Source organism: Schistocerca serialis, chromosome 4, assembly GCF_023864345.2.
Source record: "Schistocerca serialis cubense isolate TAMUIC-IGC-003099 chromosome 4, iqSchSeri2.2, whole genome shotgun sequence".
Classification (NCBI taxonomy): domain Eukaryota; kingdom Metazoa; phylum Arthropoda; class Insecta; order Orthoptera; family Acrididae; genus Schistocerca; species Schistocerca serialis.
This window is the reverse complement of record NC_064641.1, coordinates 580,541,553-580,556,549: the sequence shown is the minus strand read 5'-3', so window position 1 is coordinate 580,556,549 and position 14,997 is coordinate 580,541,553. Positions and strand designations below refer to the sequence as shown.

Below are 14,997 nucleotides of genomic sequence, written 5' to 3'. Positions count from 1 at the left end.
CCAGGTGTCCAAATACTTTTGATCACATAGTGTATATTACAAGTAGGAACTCTAAATAAATTTATGCATAAAAGTATGACCTGCATGGATGCTTTTCTTTCTGCTGCTTGAGAATGCGTACAAGCAGAGACTGGGCACGGAGTGCTATAAGCTACGTTTCGCAACATTGTCATATGCCCGCCTCAACTGTCAATACCAATCATTCATCTCACGAACTATAGGGGCAGAATTATAGTCTAGCACAAGCTGTTCCATGTCAACCATCAATCTGTGAGCAACTAGGCATCTGTGAGCAAAACTTGCCAGTGGTGGCCGAAGAGCTGATGTAAAGGCAGCCAGCTTTGCTGTAACCTACAGCCCACTGGTAGGGGTTTCAAAGTGGTTCACACACGAGTAGTACATGTGCAATAGAGCTATCTGGTAGGTAACACACACTGCTGGTGCCAGCCTTTGGGCAAACCAATGGGCACTGACAAGCACCTGTGTACTAGAGGGCAGCCTTGGAAGAAACTGTTGTAGGGAATATTCTCTCAGAAATAAAACAGACATAAGATGTTCATGAATGACTAGTCAAATTTCATTCTCACATCAACCATCACATGATTGATGTGAGAATGAATTTTAAGTATTCATTCATGAACATTACATTCACCCAGACCCCATGATCTCAGCCTCGGGATGGTGGGATTGCCTAGCAGGATAATTCAAAGTGAAGTAGAGCTGTAACGATCTGCGAATAGTTAAAAGTAAAATGATAAAGACACAAGAGCTTTGCCTTACATCCATCTCTCCAAAAATTCCTCTATTATTACCAAACTGAACTTCTGTGAGACCATCTATATTGTTTCCAGTTTCCATTTTCATCCTTGTAGTGTACTTATTTTATGTTGATTTCTCAACAGATTTGTTTGGAGAGGTTAGAATAGCAATAAAATTGATTGGATTCAACAATTATTGTGTAATGAACACTGTGATGGGAGAGTAATTTCAGCTCTATCGTCCGCAGCTCGTGGTCGTGCGGTAGCGTTCTCGCTTCCCGCGCCCGGGATCCCGGGTTCGATTCCCGGCGGTGTCAGGGATTTTCTCTGCATCGTGATGACTGGGTGTTGTGTGCTGTCCTTAGGTTAGTTAGGTTTAAGTAGTTCTGAGTTCTAGGGGACTGATGACCATAGATGTTAAGTCCATTTTTATTCAGCTCTATCAAGTATAACAAACATGTGATATACTGTATTTCTTTATGTGCACAACATAAATTTAGTTTTGTCAACTTCATTCAAGAAATTCTAAACATCTGATTCAGCATTACTCACCTGTCACCACCATAGAAGAGCAGAACTCCAAATACAATTGAAATGAACAGACTCACTGAGAATACCATATTTGGATACATATCCTTCTCACACACCCAGTTCTCCTGGGAAGTAACAGTGGCCGAAAACCAAGACTCATCATAATCCCATCCATGCATACAGGGAACTGTTTCATTTCCCTGCCAGACATCCTTGTACATAAGGCACTTGCTGTATTCCCCATCTTCCCTGGAAATAGAGATGCAGTGATGTCTCTAAACACAAAATGATCTCACATACAACTGCAAACACACATTTCACATTTGGTGAATAAATTCGGTAATTGTTGATTGATGGAAAAATTCTTATGCATTTACATCTGCTTTTAATTGCTTGCCAATGCAAGAAATGTGAAACAAGATATCTGTTTTCATAAAATACATTGTACTTACTCTAAGTCACAAAGATTTTAATTTTTCCTTCTTTTATTCTAATGTATGGAAAGTTCTGGTTGAGAATTACGAATTATTTTGGAATAAAGAAAATTACACACACACACACACACACACACACACACACACACACACACACACACACACACACACACACACACACACACACACAGAGAGAGAGAGAGAGAGAGAGAGAGAGAGAGAGAGAGAGAGAGAGAGAGAGAAGAACTGCATGCACATGGCTGTCTCTCCACATTATGCTCAGCCTACTGCCAGTTCTTTCCTGGGATGGGGTGGGGTGGGGTGGGGTGGGGTGCACACAGCTCAGAAAAGTAGTTGTTGTTGTTGTTGTTGTTGGTGGTGGTGGTGGTGGTGGTGGTGGTGGTAGGATCCAGATGGCATGGGTTATGAAGCAGCCATTAAAATCTCATATGTTGTGACAATGGGTTGTCCACCTTTTTTTTGGCAACAGTTTGGAGGTGCCCATTCATTATAGTTGACAAATGGTTAGTTACTATATCAGTGTAAAATGCTGTGCAGTGGTTGCAGCAGGGCTGTATAAAACATGGCTGCTTTCACAGGTAGCCCAGCTTCTGATGAAGTAGGATAAGCCTGTGATTGGACTGCAGTAAATGGTGCTGAATGGGTGGATTGGGCAGGTCTTGCATATGGGTCTTCCACAGGGATGTAATACCTGTAGCAGGAGACTGGAGCTGGGAGTGACATAGGGATGAACTAGGCTGTTGTGGAGTTTGGGTGGATGGTGGAAAATTGCTTTGGGAGGGGTTGGAAATATCTTGGGTAAGATGTCCCTCATTTCAGTGCATGATGATAGATAATCAAAGCCCTGACGAAGGACGTGGTTCAGCCATTAAAGTCCAGGGTGGTATTGGGTAACAAGGCTGGCACTTCTTTCTGGTTGGTTCTTGGGTGGATGTGAGGATCAGGTTTGTGTGAGGATATGGCACAGGAGATCTGTTTGTGAATTATGTCTGGAGGGTATTGCCTGTCTGCAAAGGCCTTCGTGAGGCCTTCAGCATACGGGGTGAGGGATTACTTGTCACTGCAGATGCAGCTAACACAGTTGGCCAGGCTATTTGGGATGGATTTTTTGATGCAGAAGGGGTGCCAGCTGTCAAAGTGCAGGTACAGTTGGTGATAGGTGGGTTTGATGTGGACTGAGGTGTTAATGGAGCCATGTGAGAGAAGGAGAGTGACATCTAGGAAAGTGGCATGACGTGTGGAGGAGAACCAGGTGAAGAAGATGGGAGAGAAGGTGTTGAGGTTGTGGAGGAATGAGGATAAGATGTCCTGGTCTTTGAACGTGATTATCAAGATGTCATAAAGACAGAAAGATAGCCAAGCTCTGTACCTTTTCTTGGTGTACCTAATGACAGTGCAGTGCTGCTTTTATTCTAGGAAGTCAAGCAGAATTTCCTGATTTATTTATTTTAAAACCCTTTACTCTCATCACACTAATATTTGTCATGAATAACAAAGAGGAAATTGATAAAAAAATTTATGTAAGCAAGCATTCCAAGATCTCATTTTGCACACATTGCTCTGCACAATAACAAAATCTCAGTAACAGCATGGTTACACAGTTGATAGAGGCTACATAGCATTTGTTTTTATAATTTTATCATGCCATACCAGCATTAGGTCTCTTATTGATCTTCAGAAGCACAATATAAGTATCATTATGTCATATGGACAAACATTTGTACATATATAATGCTACAATAAATTGTATGTACAGTTGATAGCAAAACAATTGGACCACTGTAGACAAGAGCATGAGATTTGAACTGTGTTGCAATAGTAGCAAAAAAACTAATACCAAGTGTGACATCAGACAGAGGAAATGAGTCACCGATACAAGAAATGCATATTTAAAAAAATGTATGAAAGTATTTTTATATGTATGTATGTATGTATGTATGTATGACATCTCCGAAACCAACAGATCAGATTCAACAAAACTTTATACACATATCACTTACTGTCTGGAAAGAATTGCTGTTGTGTAACAACCACTACCTATCAAAGGAAGTGGGAGGGGGGGGGGTGAAAAAGTAGTTTAGGCCATTAAACACAAATACCCAGATTTTATTCCAACAGGATTTGAGAATGAGAGCACTTAGAGACTTACAAAAAACTTTACACATAATTTCAAATCCTGGCAAAACTTTTTCTCAGTTACAATGTCCATAAAATTTCTGAGGGAAACAAGTTTATCACTCAGTACATTTTCACTGTTCATTTTGACATCAGATATGACATTTTAATTTATTTCTTCTATACCACTAAGGCTATTCATAACATTTTGCAGACCGTGTTCATGTATACCACTGAATCTACCTGTAGAATTACATCAATGTGCAACACATATGATAGACTATTGCTACTCCAACCATTCCTTGCACACACAGGTGCCAGATTAACAGAAATGCCAGGCAGAGTGTTTGAAATTTGGTTTAGAAACTTAGGGAACATACCTTATAGAATCAAAAGATACATCCAGTTTCGTAAAAAGATTTGTCCTTTAGTGTGTACACAGTGATGCCCAACCCTGGGAGTTGGGGGGAAGGGGAGGGGGGGGGGGGCAGCAACTTCCCCTCTAGCTCTTAGGGAAAGGAAAAAGCACATTTTAGTGATGTCTTTTTCTTTCAAGAAAATAATTTAAATGTTGGCATCATGCACATTTTTATCAGGATCAGAAGTGGCACTTTTTATGGATACTTTCAACTCACTATTTGTCTTCCAAAATGTTAAAAATACTTCAAACCCATAGGTCTGGCATCACCCACCAATAAATCATTATATGGGTGCCCTTGTGTCTACATAATTACACAGTAGTATCACTCACTATGAAATATGTCCTCAATTTTTAATTGCCACAATGATGATATGCAGTGGTGGCATACTTTTAACATGCAACCATTTTATGAGCATTACACTGGTACTTCATGGATCTGGTTGCTGTGTAATGTACTCAAGGGAGATGTCTGCAGCTTCAGCACCAGCAGAGTGGAAGAACTTCATTCTCTCTCCTCCTATTTCCTCTTCTTTGTCACTTTCATCAGTACTTTGGAAGGTACCAACAGGAATGTGGAGCCTTGCTGACTTCAGTGCAGAGGCCTGCTGCACTAGATTTCTTGGTTGAGGATCTATGGGGCATACAGCCCAACTGAGGTGGACCCATGGATTCTCAACTGTCATAAATATGGTGAGTCTGGTGGCCAGCAGAGTGCAGTAAACTCATTCTGATGCTTTCCAAACAATGCATGCACACTTTGAATTTTATGTTGTGTTGCACTGTCCTGCTTGTAGATGCCATAGTGCCAATGAAAAAGAAGCTGCATGTACAGATGGACATGGGACCCAAGTATAGGTGCATACTTGTGTTGACCCATTCAGCCTTCCAGGATGACATCATCCAGAAAATGCCACAAAACCATTCCCTAAACCATAATGCTTCCTCCTCCAGCCTGGATCCTTCCAACAATTGTTGCAGGGCTATACATGCTAATGGTCATATGTATGATGGAGCAACACTGCATGATTAATCTGAAAAGGCCACCTGTCATCACTCAGTGGATTCCCAGTTGCATTAACTGCATCAAAATTCTAGACTTTGCCATTGATTAACAGCAGTCAGCATGGGTGAATGAACCATGTACCTGCTGTACATAACAATGATTGCTTAACAGTTGCTGGAGAGACACTATTAGTAGTCCACTGGTTCATTTGAGCAGTCAGCTGCTGAACAGTTGTGCACCTATTTGCTCATACATATTTCCACAGCCATCATGTACTCCTGTTATCAATGGTTCATGGTTTCCTCAGTGCCAATTTTTGCCTGAATGCTGGTTTTGTATGTTGCCATTTTGCCATGCACAGTATACTGTAACCATGGCAGCAAACAAATAGTTTTGTAACTTAGCCATTTTGGAAATGCTTCCACCCTTTGCATGAGAGCCAATCATCACTGCCCTTTGAACATCAGATGAATCACTCCATTTCCAAATTATGGCAATGACTGCACTCTTGTCTGTGACCCCCGATATTCTTTTCACACCTGTAGGAGTGGTTGGTACAATGGTGAGCTTGAAGCAAAAACCCTGGTTAGTGGTTTACAACTTTATCTCAGTCACAGTTACAAGAGCACAGAATCAGAATGTTAATGAAAAAAGGTGCTAAAATGCAGAACAACCACGGAGATGAAAAGTATAAAATATATGACACACTTCCCCATTGAAGTCAATTGTTATACTCAATAGTTCAGTTGCCACATACCTTTCACTAATAGAGGTGGCACCTGTCATTCAAGCGATTATTGCACTTTGACATTGAACACAGGCTGTGCTCACATTAATGTGATTGGACAATGGATGTCACTGTGTTGCAAACAGTGTGGATGTTGGGATTACCCAGTCAACATAAAAGGTAGTTTGACTCCCATTTGTGCCACAGCATGCTGTTAATGTTATGCACCATTTCTGTTGCTTGTATCCATGAACTTTCTTCTTGTTCTCGGCAGCTAATATTTTTGAAGGAAGCATCTTTTAAAACAAACCATTTTTATCAGCTCTGTACAAGGCATTGTTAAACTCTTCATCCTCTATTGTCTTCAGCATCACACTTACAAGCTCATCCAAATCTTTTTTGTTGGCTAAGCAATTTTCCGCATTGACTGTCAGCTGCTGAACACCAAGTCATTTTCTTCCAGTTTAATAGCCAGCCCTCATTTACTCCAAACAAGTTACTATTACAAAGTTGTTTGTTAAATAGAACTGCTTTTTCTTTTTTTATCGCAACCTGATTGCAGTGCTGTATAAATCATGTATAAACAGCTGCATCTAGTTCTTTGTTTGTACTCTTTCACATCAACTTCCATTTCCCCATCTCATTGTCCATTTCTGGTGTGTATTGTTGAATAACATGTTTCCTTTAAATGTCAAATACTTGCTCCTCCAACAGTGAACTCAGCAGCAATACTTTCTGTGAAGAACGTTGATTTGATTTATACAAAATTTTGAGTTTGTACTTCAGGTCTAACATAACATGTTTCCTTTTAGAATACAACATACTGTACTGTGAAGAATGCCACCATTTCTGTTGGGATGTGGTACATTTATATCAGACAATATTACCATGTCAATAGTGATCTCAACCATGAATATTATATTTTTACTACACATCAGTTAGTCAGTTAATTCCATGACATGAATATGTTTACTGTGTGAAGACAGATGCATTGGTACTCAGAGTGTGGTTTTGAACCAAAAGTGAAGAGAGTCATTAATAAATGTAGCAATCAGTTGTGAACTAAAAGGAATATTTTACTCAGAAAGTGAACTTCATGAAATTGGACATGGCTGACATTAATACTTTACTGTCTACATATCTCGTACAAATTTATTTGCTTCGCACCAGCAGAGCTAATTCGGATTAGTTGGCTTGTTGCTGGGCATTCTTGACATTATCGGGAGATTATAAATTGTTACATTTTACTAATCTCATCGTTAGTTCTCCTAAGTCGCCCTGTTTCCCTACTTTTATGGCATTTCAAAGATATTCATATGTAAACAAATAGAAAATTTGTTTGTTTCATATATTTATGTATTTGCATTGTTTCAGTACTTTGTTTTGCTACATATCACATGAAAGAGAAATACTATCTCCAAGATGTAATGCAACTCCATAAGACTTGCACATTAAGTTTCTTGCCCTTTTTTTGTTTTTGGAACATACGTGACAGCTTCTTCATTTTTGTTTGGTTCTGAAATAAGTATTAGTTGGTGTTGCTTTATGTGACTGGAAAGACTGGTAACTAGATCATGATGAGACGTACGCAATGTAGTCACAGCCTCCAAGTTTTGCTCAGAAGCAGATACATTATCTTTTATCCACAAATCAGACACTTTCAATAAAAAATTGTGAAATCTGAGACTCTTGGTTTCTGCACTGAAATGTTGACATGTAAAGAATGCATTAATTGATGCACAGTTAAGGAGGTACATGCAAACATTTTTTGACCATTTTATAGTTGCTCTGTATATAGGGTAATAACTCAAATATTGGTCTGCCCGATCCACTCCTTTCATGTATTTGTTGTAGTCTAATACACTTTCAGGATTTTTTAAATTGTGTAATTGGTTTTTCTACATTTTCTTTGAGTGTCAGTCAAACAGCATTATGTATTTTGAGATCATTCATATCATTTTAGCTTCCAAAGCTCTCCATACCTGTGCAAATACTTCACCTTTCTGTTGGTGACAAGCTTCACATTGACTTTTGGCACTTTAACCTTTCCAGAAATCCTCTATTTTGCCATATCATTCCACAAACTCTAATTTTCTTTTCAAGTAACTTCTCTGCAAGTTCTACACTGTTATAAATATCCATGTAGAGGTGATGCCACTTTCCATAAGAAGGTGTCAATAGTTGAATCACTGTTTTTGCTAAAGGCTGTCCTGCACTGGAATATATCTTGAATGAGGAAATGTATCCCATACTCTTATCACACAGCATCCAAATGAGTATGCCATATTTGGTAATTTTCGATGAACTGTGAACTTTAAAATTAACTGTGTACGCTACAGTATAATTCCTTCATCAGTTGAGATGTTTTGACTTAGATTAAAAGTTTAAATAAACTTGTTGGAAAAATAATCAATTACAAGTTGCAGTTTGAAAAGCCGGTCAGCATTATCCGGTTTATTATTGTTGTCGGAAAAACGTAAAAATGGTAATTTCTCTGAATTGGTTGCGGGACATCATTGCGTGAAATATCGGTGTGTCTATCAATCGATTCGTTGACCTATTATCATCAATCCTCGCTTTTTTTTACAATTCCCATAAGAATAGCATGCCCAAACCATTTTCTAGGTTTGGGTCTTGTAATGTTGACAAATTTGGTATTTTTTTAATCCAGTTTCCTTCTATTGCAATTTTGACTGTAGTACTTGTTGGTTTTGTTGCTAATATATTCAAATAGATCATTCCCAATACATAATTCTATGACATCCTTGACACACTGTGTATCTTTGGGAAATATGCTTGGACCCAGAGATCCTTCAAATTTGTTATTGGTCCTTGGTAAATCAAAGTCTGCCCACTGTGCACTGTCTTCTTTGCCTGATTCATCTGAATCATTTGCAACTTTAACATTTGCCAATATCTTCTTGGACATATTTCACTATCTTTTGACAATTCTGCTTCACTTTCATTTTTTTATTTATTTTTTTTATATCCATTGTCTTCTTCCACAGTCATTCAAGTCATCCAGAAAGTCAGAAAAGAGGTCCATACATTAATTGTAAATAATCATGTCATCTCTTTTGTCTGCCATCATGAAAGGGCACAAGTACATATGAAAACAAAAAACTTGTTGGTGTCTGTAACTTATTGAAACCTAAACAAAACAGCAACAGATGGAAAAAGATACTAAAGTGCTGTCGCCATCCACTGCATGGTACTATGCTCATGACAACTGTGGTGTCGCTGGCCTTTGACTGCTATTTCACACACAGCACCGCTGTGGTGTCACCAGCCATTGACCGCTATTTTGTGCACAACACAACTATGGTGTTGCCGGATAGCATAGTGTTAAGATACCAATGTTTGATGGAGAAGACTATGGGAACTGGAAATGGAGAATGGAAATTACCTGAAAATGAAGAATGCTCTGCAGTGGCTTCAAGAGTAAAAATGAGCATGGACAAGATGAGTCATTGCAATGAAGAAAACTTCCCGCAATGAACTACACACATGGAGAAATCTCGAACAAGCAACTAAAATTCCTGAGTAATAGGGAAACTGCATTTGAGATAGTGATAAAGTTTAATGAATTATACTCCAAAGCATAAACAGCATTGCACATTGTGTGCAAAACAAATTGGACAAGCTGAGGTTACAAACTATAATGACATGGCAACATTCTTGAGTATTTCTGAAAAATTAGTGAATGAATTAAAATTAGGATGACAGAAAAGTAGCAGTTAAACTACATGTTGAGAACCTCAGTGTAATCAGTGAGCTGTATCAGGGGCCTGTTTAACATTTTGAAAGAACAAGATGAGACAGTCAAATATGTAAAAAGTAAACTTCATATTATGGATTTAAAAGACGAGGATGGAAATGAAGATGTAAACTCCAACATATTTCACTGTGAGAAGAAAACCAGTATGAGCTACGAGGAGCAGTTGCGATACGGATGTAGCAAACCAAAACAACTCGAGAGGGACCGTCACCAGTAAGGAACAATCGGAGATTAAATAGATGTATGGTGGACATCATCGAGGAGTTGGTCATCACAACAGTTGGTAACATGAGCAAAGGAGTCAGCAGAGTGGGGTCAATGACAACTGGTCCCACAATATGAGTAAATAGTGTGGTTCAAGCGGAAGTCATCAAGCAGGGTGCTGAGGATGTCAACAGGATGGAACTGGCATCTGCATCTGCATCTATACTCTCTAAACCACTATGAGGTGTATGACAGAAGGTATGGCAAGAGCATTTGTGTAAAGGAGGTACAACCTAGAATGGTGTGTAATAATGTTGAGTCAGGTAACAACATACAGGTAGATTGGTTGTAAGACAGTTGTTAATAATACAAAGAACTTTTATAGTCTGTAACCTTATAACAGCCTTTGAGTGCAAAAACTGTAGATGGTAATGTTTTGCAAGGTACGAAAGTAGAAATCTAATTAATTATTTTACATTTTACGATGATGTGATTCCAATTTTACATAAAAGGTATGGCAGAAATTTGATTAGCCATGCTAAAGTAAAAGAAAGACATAAAATTGTATATGTAGAAAATATCTCAAAGGTTTTGATAAAGACAATAACTTACTTGCAATTGCTTTAAAAAAAGATGGGCTGTATAAAATGACAAGTAAAATTTACAAGAAAGAGATTAATGTTAATAGTGCCAATGATAAGGATAGCATGTAAGTAAAGGAGAAATGGTGTTGTGTACTTGGTCATATAAATTTTAGCAATTTGAATACCTTGGGTAATAATTTAGCAGATGGACTGTCAACAAATTTAGAATTATTGAACTGTTAAGTTTGTACTGAAAACAAAATGCACAATTTGCATTTTGAAAACAGTAGAAGCAAAGCAAAAGAAACATTAGAGATTATTCATACTGATTTTAATGGGCCGCACTCAACTCAAGGTTTGCATGGGGAATGGTATCTTCTCATTTTTATTGATGATTATAGTGAGGCAGCTGGAGTCTACACTATCAAATCCAAAAGTCAAGTTTGTGTCTGTTTTTGTGGAATATGTTAATGAAATTGAAAATTTAACTGGTAAAACTGTTAACAAATTGAGGTGTCACAATGAGTAAGAATATTTAAATTCAGATGTGCATTAATTTATAAGACAGAAAGGATCATTTTAATTGCATGTCCTCTTCACTTACCTAAATTAAATGGTATAGCTGAAAGATACAACAGGTCAATTATGCATATGAGAAGATTCCTGCTGGCTTAATCAAGAGCAGGTATGAGATTTTGGCCTGAATCCTAATGAGATATTGTTTAGGAAGAAACTTAACGTTGAGTATTTAAAGTTGTATGGAAGTAGGGTTTTTATACATGTGCCAGAACAGGCGAGAAAGTCAATGTGGGATTGTATGACTTGGGAATTTTAATTGGGTACAGTGAAGTTGGATATGGAATATTAATTAACAATAAAGTTATCATTGTGAAACATGTTGAAACAGTGGAATATGATCTCAGATGTATTGATATTAAAGACTCTTATTCAGGGAGTGAACATTTCAGTGATTGTAAGTGCAGAAGCTTAGACAGTGAATCAAACAAACAAATGGAAGAAAGGAGTGTCTAAGGATGTCCAAGAAAACAAACAGAAACAGGAATAAAAGTTGAGAACGTCAGCTAGAGAATGTAAAATGCCTGATGAATTTAATGATTATGTCATGAGTAACTTCATTTATGTTAACTTCTGTACTGCTGATAGTCCAGAAAATTATGAGGAGGCAATGAATAGTAATGACTCAGAAATTTGGAAGTGAGCAATTTTTAAGGATATTGAACACTTAAATAAAAATAAAGCATGGGAACTAGTAACAAACCAGTGAATGTAAATGGTCTTGAAGTAAAGTGGGTTTCTACAAGAAAATCAGTAACACTTGTAAAGGAAGATTAATTGTCAGGGGCTTTCAACAAAAAAATTGTGGGTGATATTTATTCACCAGCTGCTATGATACAAACATTGAATGTTGCATTGTCAATTTGCTATCAAAAGGGTTTCACTGTAGAACCAATTGGAGTACAGACCGCATTTCTTAATGCTAAAGTTTTCTCAAAAATTTATGTGAGGCAACCTCCTGGATACAAGGATGGAACATACAAAGTTTTTAAGTTATTTAAAAATTTGTGGCTTGGTATGATTGCTTGGGTGAATTGTTAAAATGCCACAGATTTTGGAAGAAGTAAATGTGATTATTGTCTATATGTATTGAAAATATGTAGTGGTATCACACTGTTTAACACTGCTACTGACTAACAACATTATTGTGCATGATAATTCATTGTTGTGCACCACTTCGGATGTGGACCAGATTACTGAGAGGCCAGACTACTAAGGTTTGGATTAGCCAGAGTTTAGTATAGTTCAGGATATGTGACATCATATACACTGTGGTATGTGAAAACCTGTTGCATCATGCAAGATGTTTAAATTTGTTACCACTAACCTGCTGACTTGATTTCAATGAAATTTGGTAAGGAGACTGCTTGAACCATGAAGAAGAATATAGTCTAAATTAGAAAATCAGTAGTTCGAAATACTTACTGATTTGAAGAATGTTATGCAAATTAGAGAAAAATATTTATTCTTTGAGAAACATATTTACTCTCCGACTACTCATTATATCTGTGATGATGTGCTATGTGATAGAATTCAAAGTAATGAATACAATGCTTATACTATCTTCAATGTGTTGAATCCACACTTCAGTACTATTTTTACATAATGTACATGTTGTATGAGGTAGGGTATAGTTACTATGTACACTATGCGGTATTGAGAACTTTCTCTCATCAGCAACCCCTGCAAAATGATGAAAGAAAAGAAAAAAAGTTTACCACTTACTATGTTTTTGCTGTTCATGCAATAAAACTATCACATCAGGCATGACGTCGTGATTATAACAATTCATTTCATCTTTCTGACAACACATTTAGCAGACAATAAGCACATATGCCACTGAATGTACTGGTGCAACAACAAGTTCAGGAGATGTGAGGAGAGGAGGAAATGGACTGAGAGAAGGGCAGGAGGAGACAGATTGGATTAACAGAACTGAAATAAATACCAGGGCTATGCCAGGTACCCAGCTAACTGAATTATATGATTCACCCTTGTACTAAAGAACCTGAAACTTAGCTTTTGCTATTGGCTGCATGTTTATGATCAAATCACAGTTTATAACTTACATTAATAGTTGTTTAATAACACTTGAAACAATATGTAATCTACAACAAAAAAGTGTTTAAGGAAGATGGCAGATATGTACAAGCTGAAATTCATACAAAAATGTTATCACATAGTCATCTGAATGAATTAAAGTCTGCAAAGATAAAGTTCTGAACCTGTAAAAATTGTGTATACTAAAATAGTATATAAAATAATAATATTAATCAGCAAGTATTATGGCAATGTAATCAAATGCTCAAAATGTAAACATGCAGCACATTGCTACCCTTCAATATAGATAATTTAAAATATTGTTCTTTGTATATAACAACTACACTTTAGAACTAGAGTTGCTACTATTGGAATAAACTAAAATATTAAATTTACTTTAATGAAGTTTTCTTATTTCAGCAGTAGCTCTTGAAATTAATCACTTTACTTTTTATTTTGCAAAACAATTTATTTAAAATCTGTAACTACTTTCTAAATTAAATCCTGTAATTAAACTTGCCTCAAGGTATTTGAGTCTCATCTTTATCTATGACAATGATGGAAGCTGAAGAAATGAATTAAAATTTGTGTCACATCCGAAACTTGTGGTACAAACTTTTTAATTCATTTCTTCAGCATCCATCATTATTGTATCTAAATCAAGTTGAAGAAACACAATTTTATTGTTAATCATGAAAAACTGGAATCTTAACATTATAGAAATAATCATGCATTGTCAATCTACTGAATACAAGGGCTGCAGCTGCAGTCTGAAACAGTAGGCCACATGAGCTCCTTCCTCTTTTGCCTCATTGTTCTTTGGAAATGTATCTGGCTCAAGACTAGGAATTCTGGTTATTGTTATTGGCATTGGCATTCCTTCTGCGTTCTGCTCACGTAGAACATGGCCTTGTTTATGGATTAAACATTCATATCTGGAGCAAACACAGAAGTGGTGACAAGTTCTCGCTCCCTGTCTGTTGAGTTTATGGTGATGTGTTTTAACACACTGGCATTGTTATGGATACCAAGCATCCAGAACTTTGGCAGCAACAGCTAACACTGCAGCAGCAGTAGTTTGTAGCTCAAGAGCAATAGCACCAAGACCTGCTGGCTGCTCTGCTGCAGTTCAAGTCCCTGCAGCAACAATTCTCTCAGTTACTAGCCATTGCTACACCTCCACAATCGTTCACTGCCTTCAGCAAGATTTCAGAAAGCAGGGAAGCCTGTCTCTGCCATTTTAAACATCACTTTTTTGCTTATGGCATTTCTGGTAGTCAGCAAAGTGCTTTGCTTTTATCTCTAAGTAGTCACAGATAAGAAAATGGTGCAGGAATTTTAACAACTCTCAGACCCTAAACTTCCAAACAACGAACACATGAAAGCCCTAGAGAGAAGAGAGAGAGAGAGAGAGAGAGAGAGAGAGAGAGAGAGAGAGAGAGAGAGAGAGGGGAGGGGGGGTGGAATTTAAGTAGAATAAATTATAAAATGAATGATCTACGTACTTGGGGAGGATGGGGGTGGAATATAGACGGAGGAAAAGAAAAATCTGAAATTAAAAAAAAAGGACTCAGAAGGTTCTTCATAATTTATTATTCTTGCCGGAATGTAAACATGGAGCCAATGAAAGAAAACGTTAAAGCTAATTTAGATTATTAAATTTTTCACATTTCCAGTATCACGTCCAAAATGTGTCATCATTTTGTACTCAAATTGTGCATTTTGGCATCGAATGTGAGAGACGTCGGACTCATTGACACAGGCAACTTCCTCCCAAGCCTCAAGAATGCAGTCCCAAAGGGCAT

The 14,997-nt window shown here is 37.4% G+C and overlaps 1 protein-coding gene across 2 annotated transcripts in view; it reads right to left on the bottom strand.

Moving 5' to 3' along the window:
* LOC126475320 (solute carrier family 22 member 7-like) overlaps positions 1–14,997 on the bottom strand; it is a 185,736-nt gene that overhangs the window by 108,644 nt on the left and 62,095 nt on the right. For both annotated transcript variants that reach the window (XM_050103103.1, XM_050103104.1), the window contains one exon: positions 1,311–1,538. In XM_050103103.1, coding sequence (XP_049959060.1) covers positions 1,311–1,538 — 228 coding nt within the window. The remainder of the gene's footprint in view (positions 1–1,310; positions 1,539–14,997) is intronic.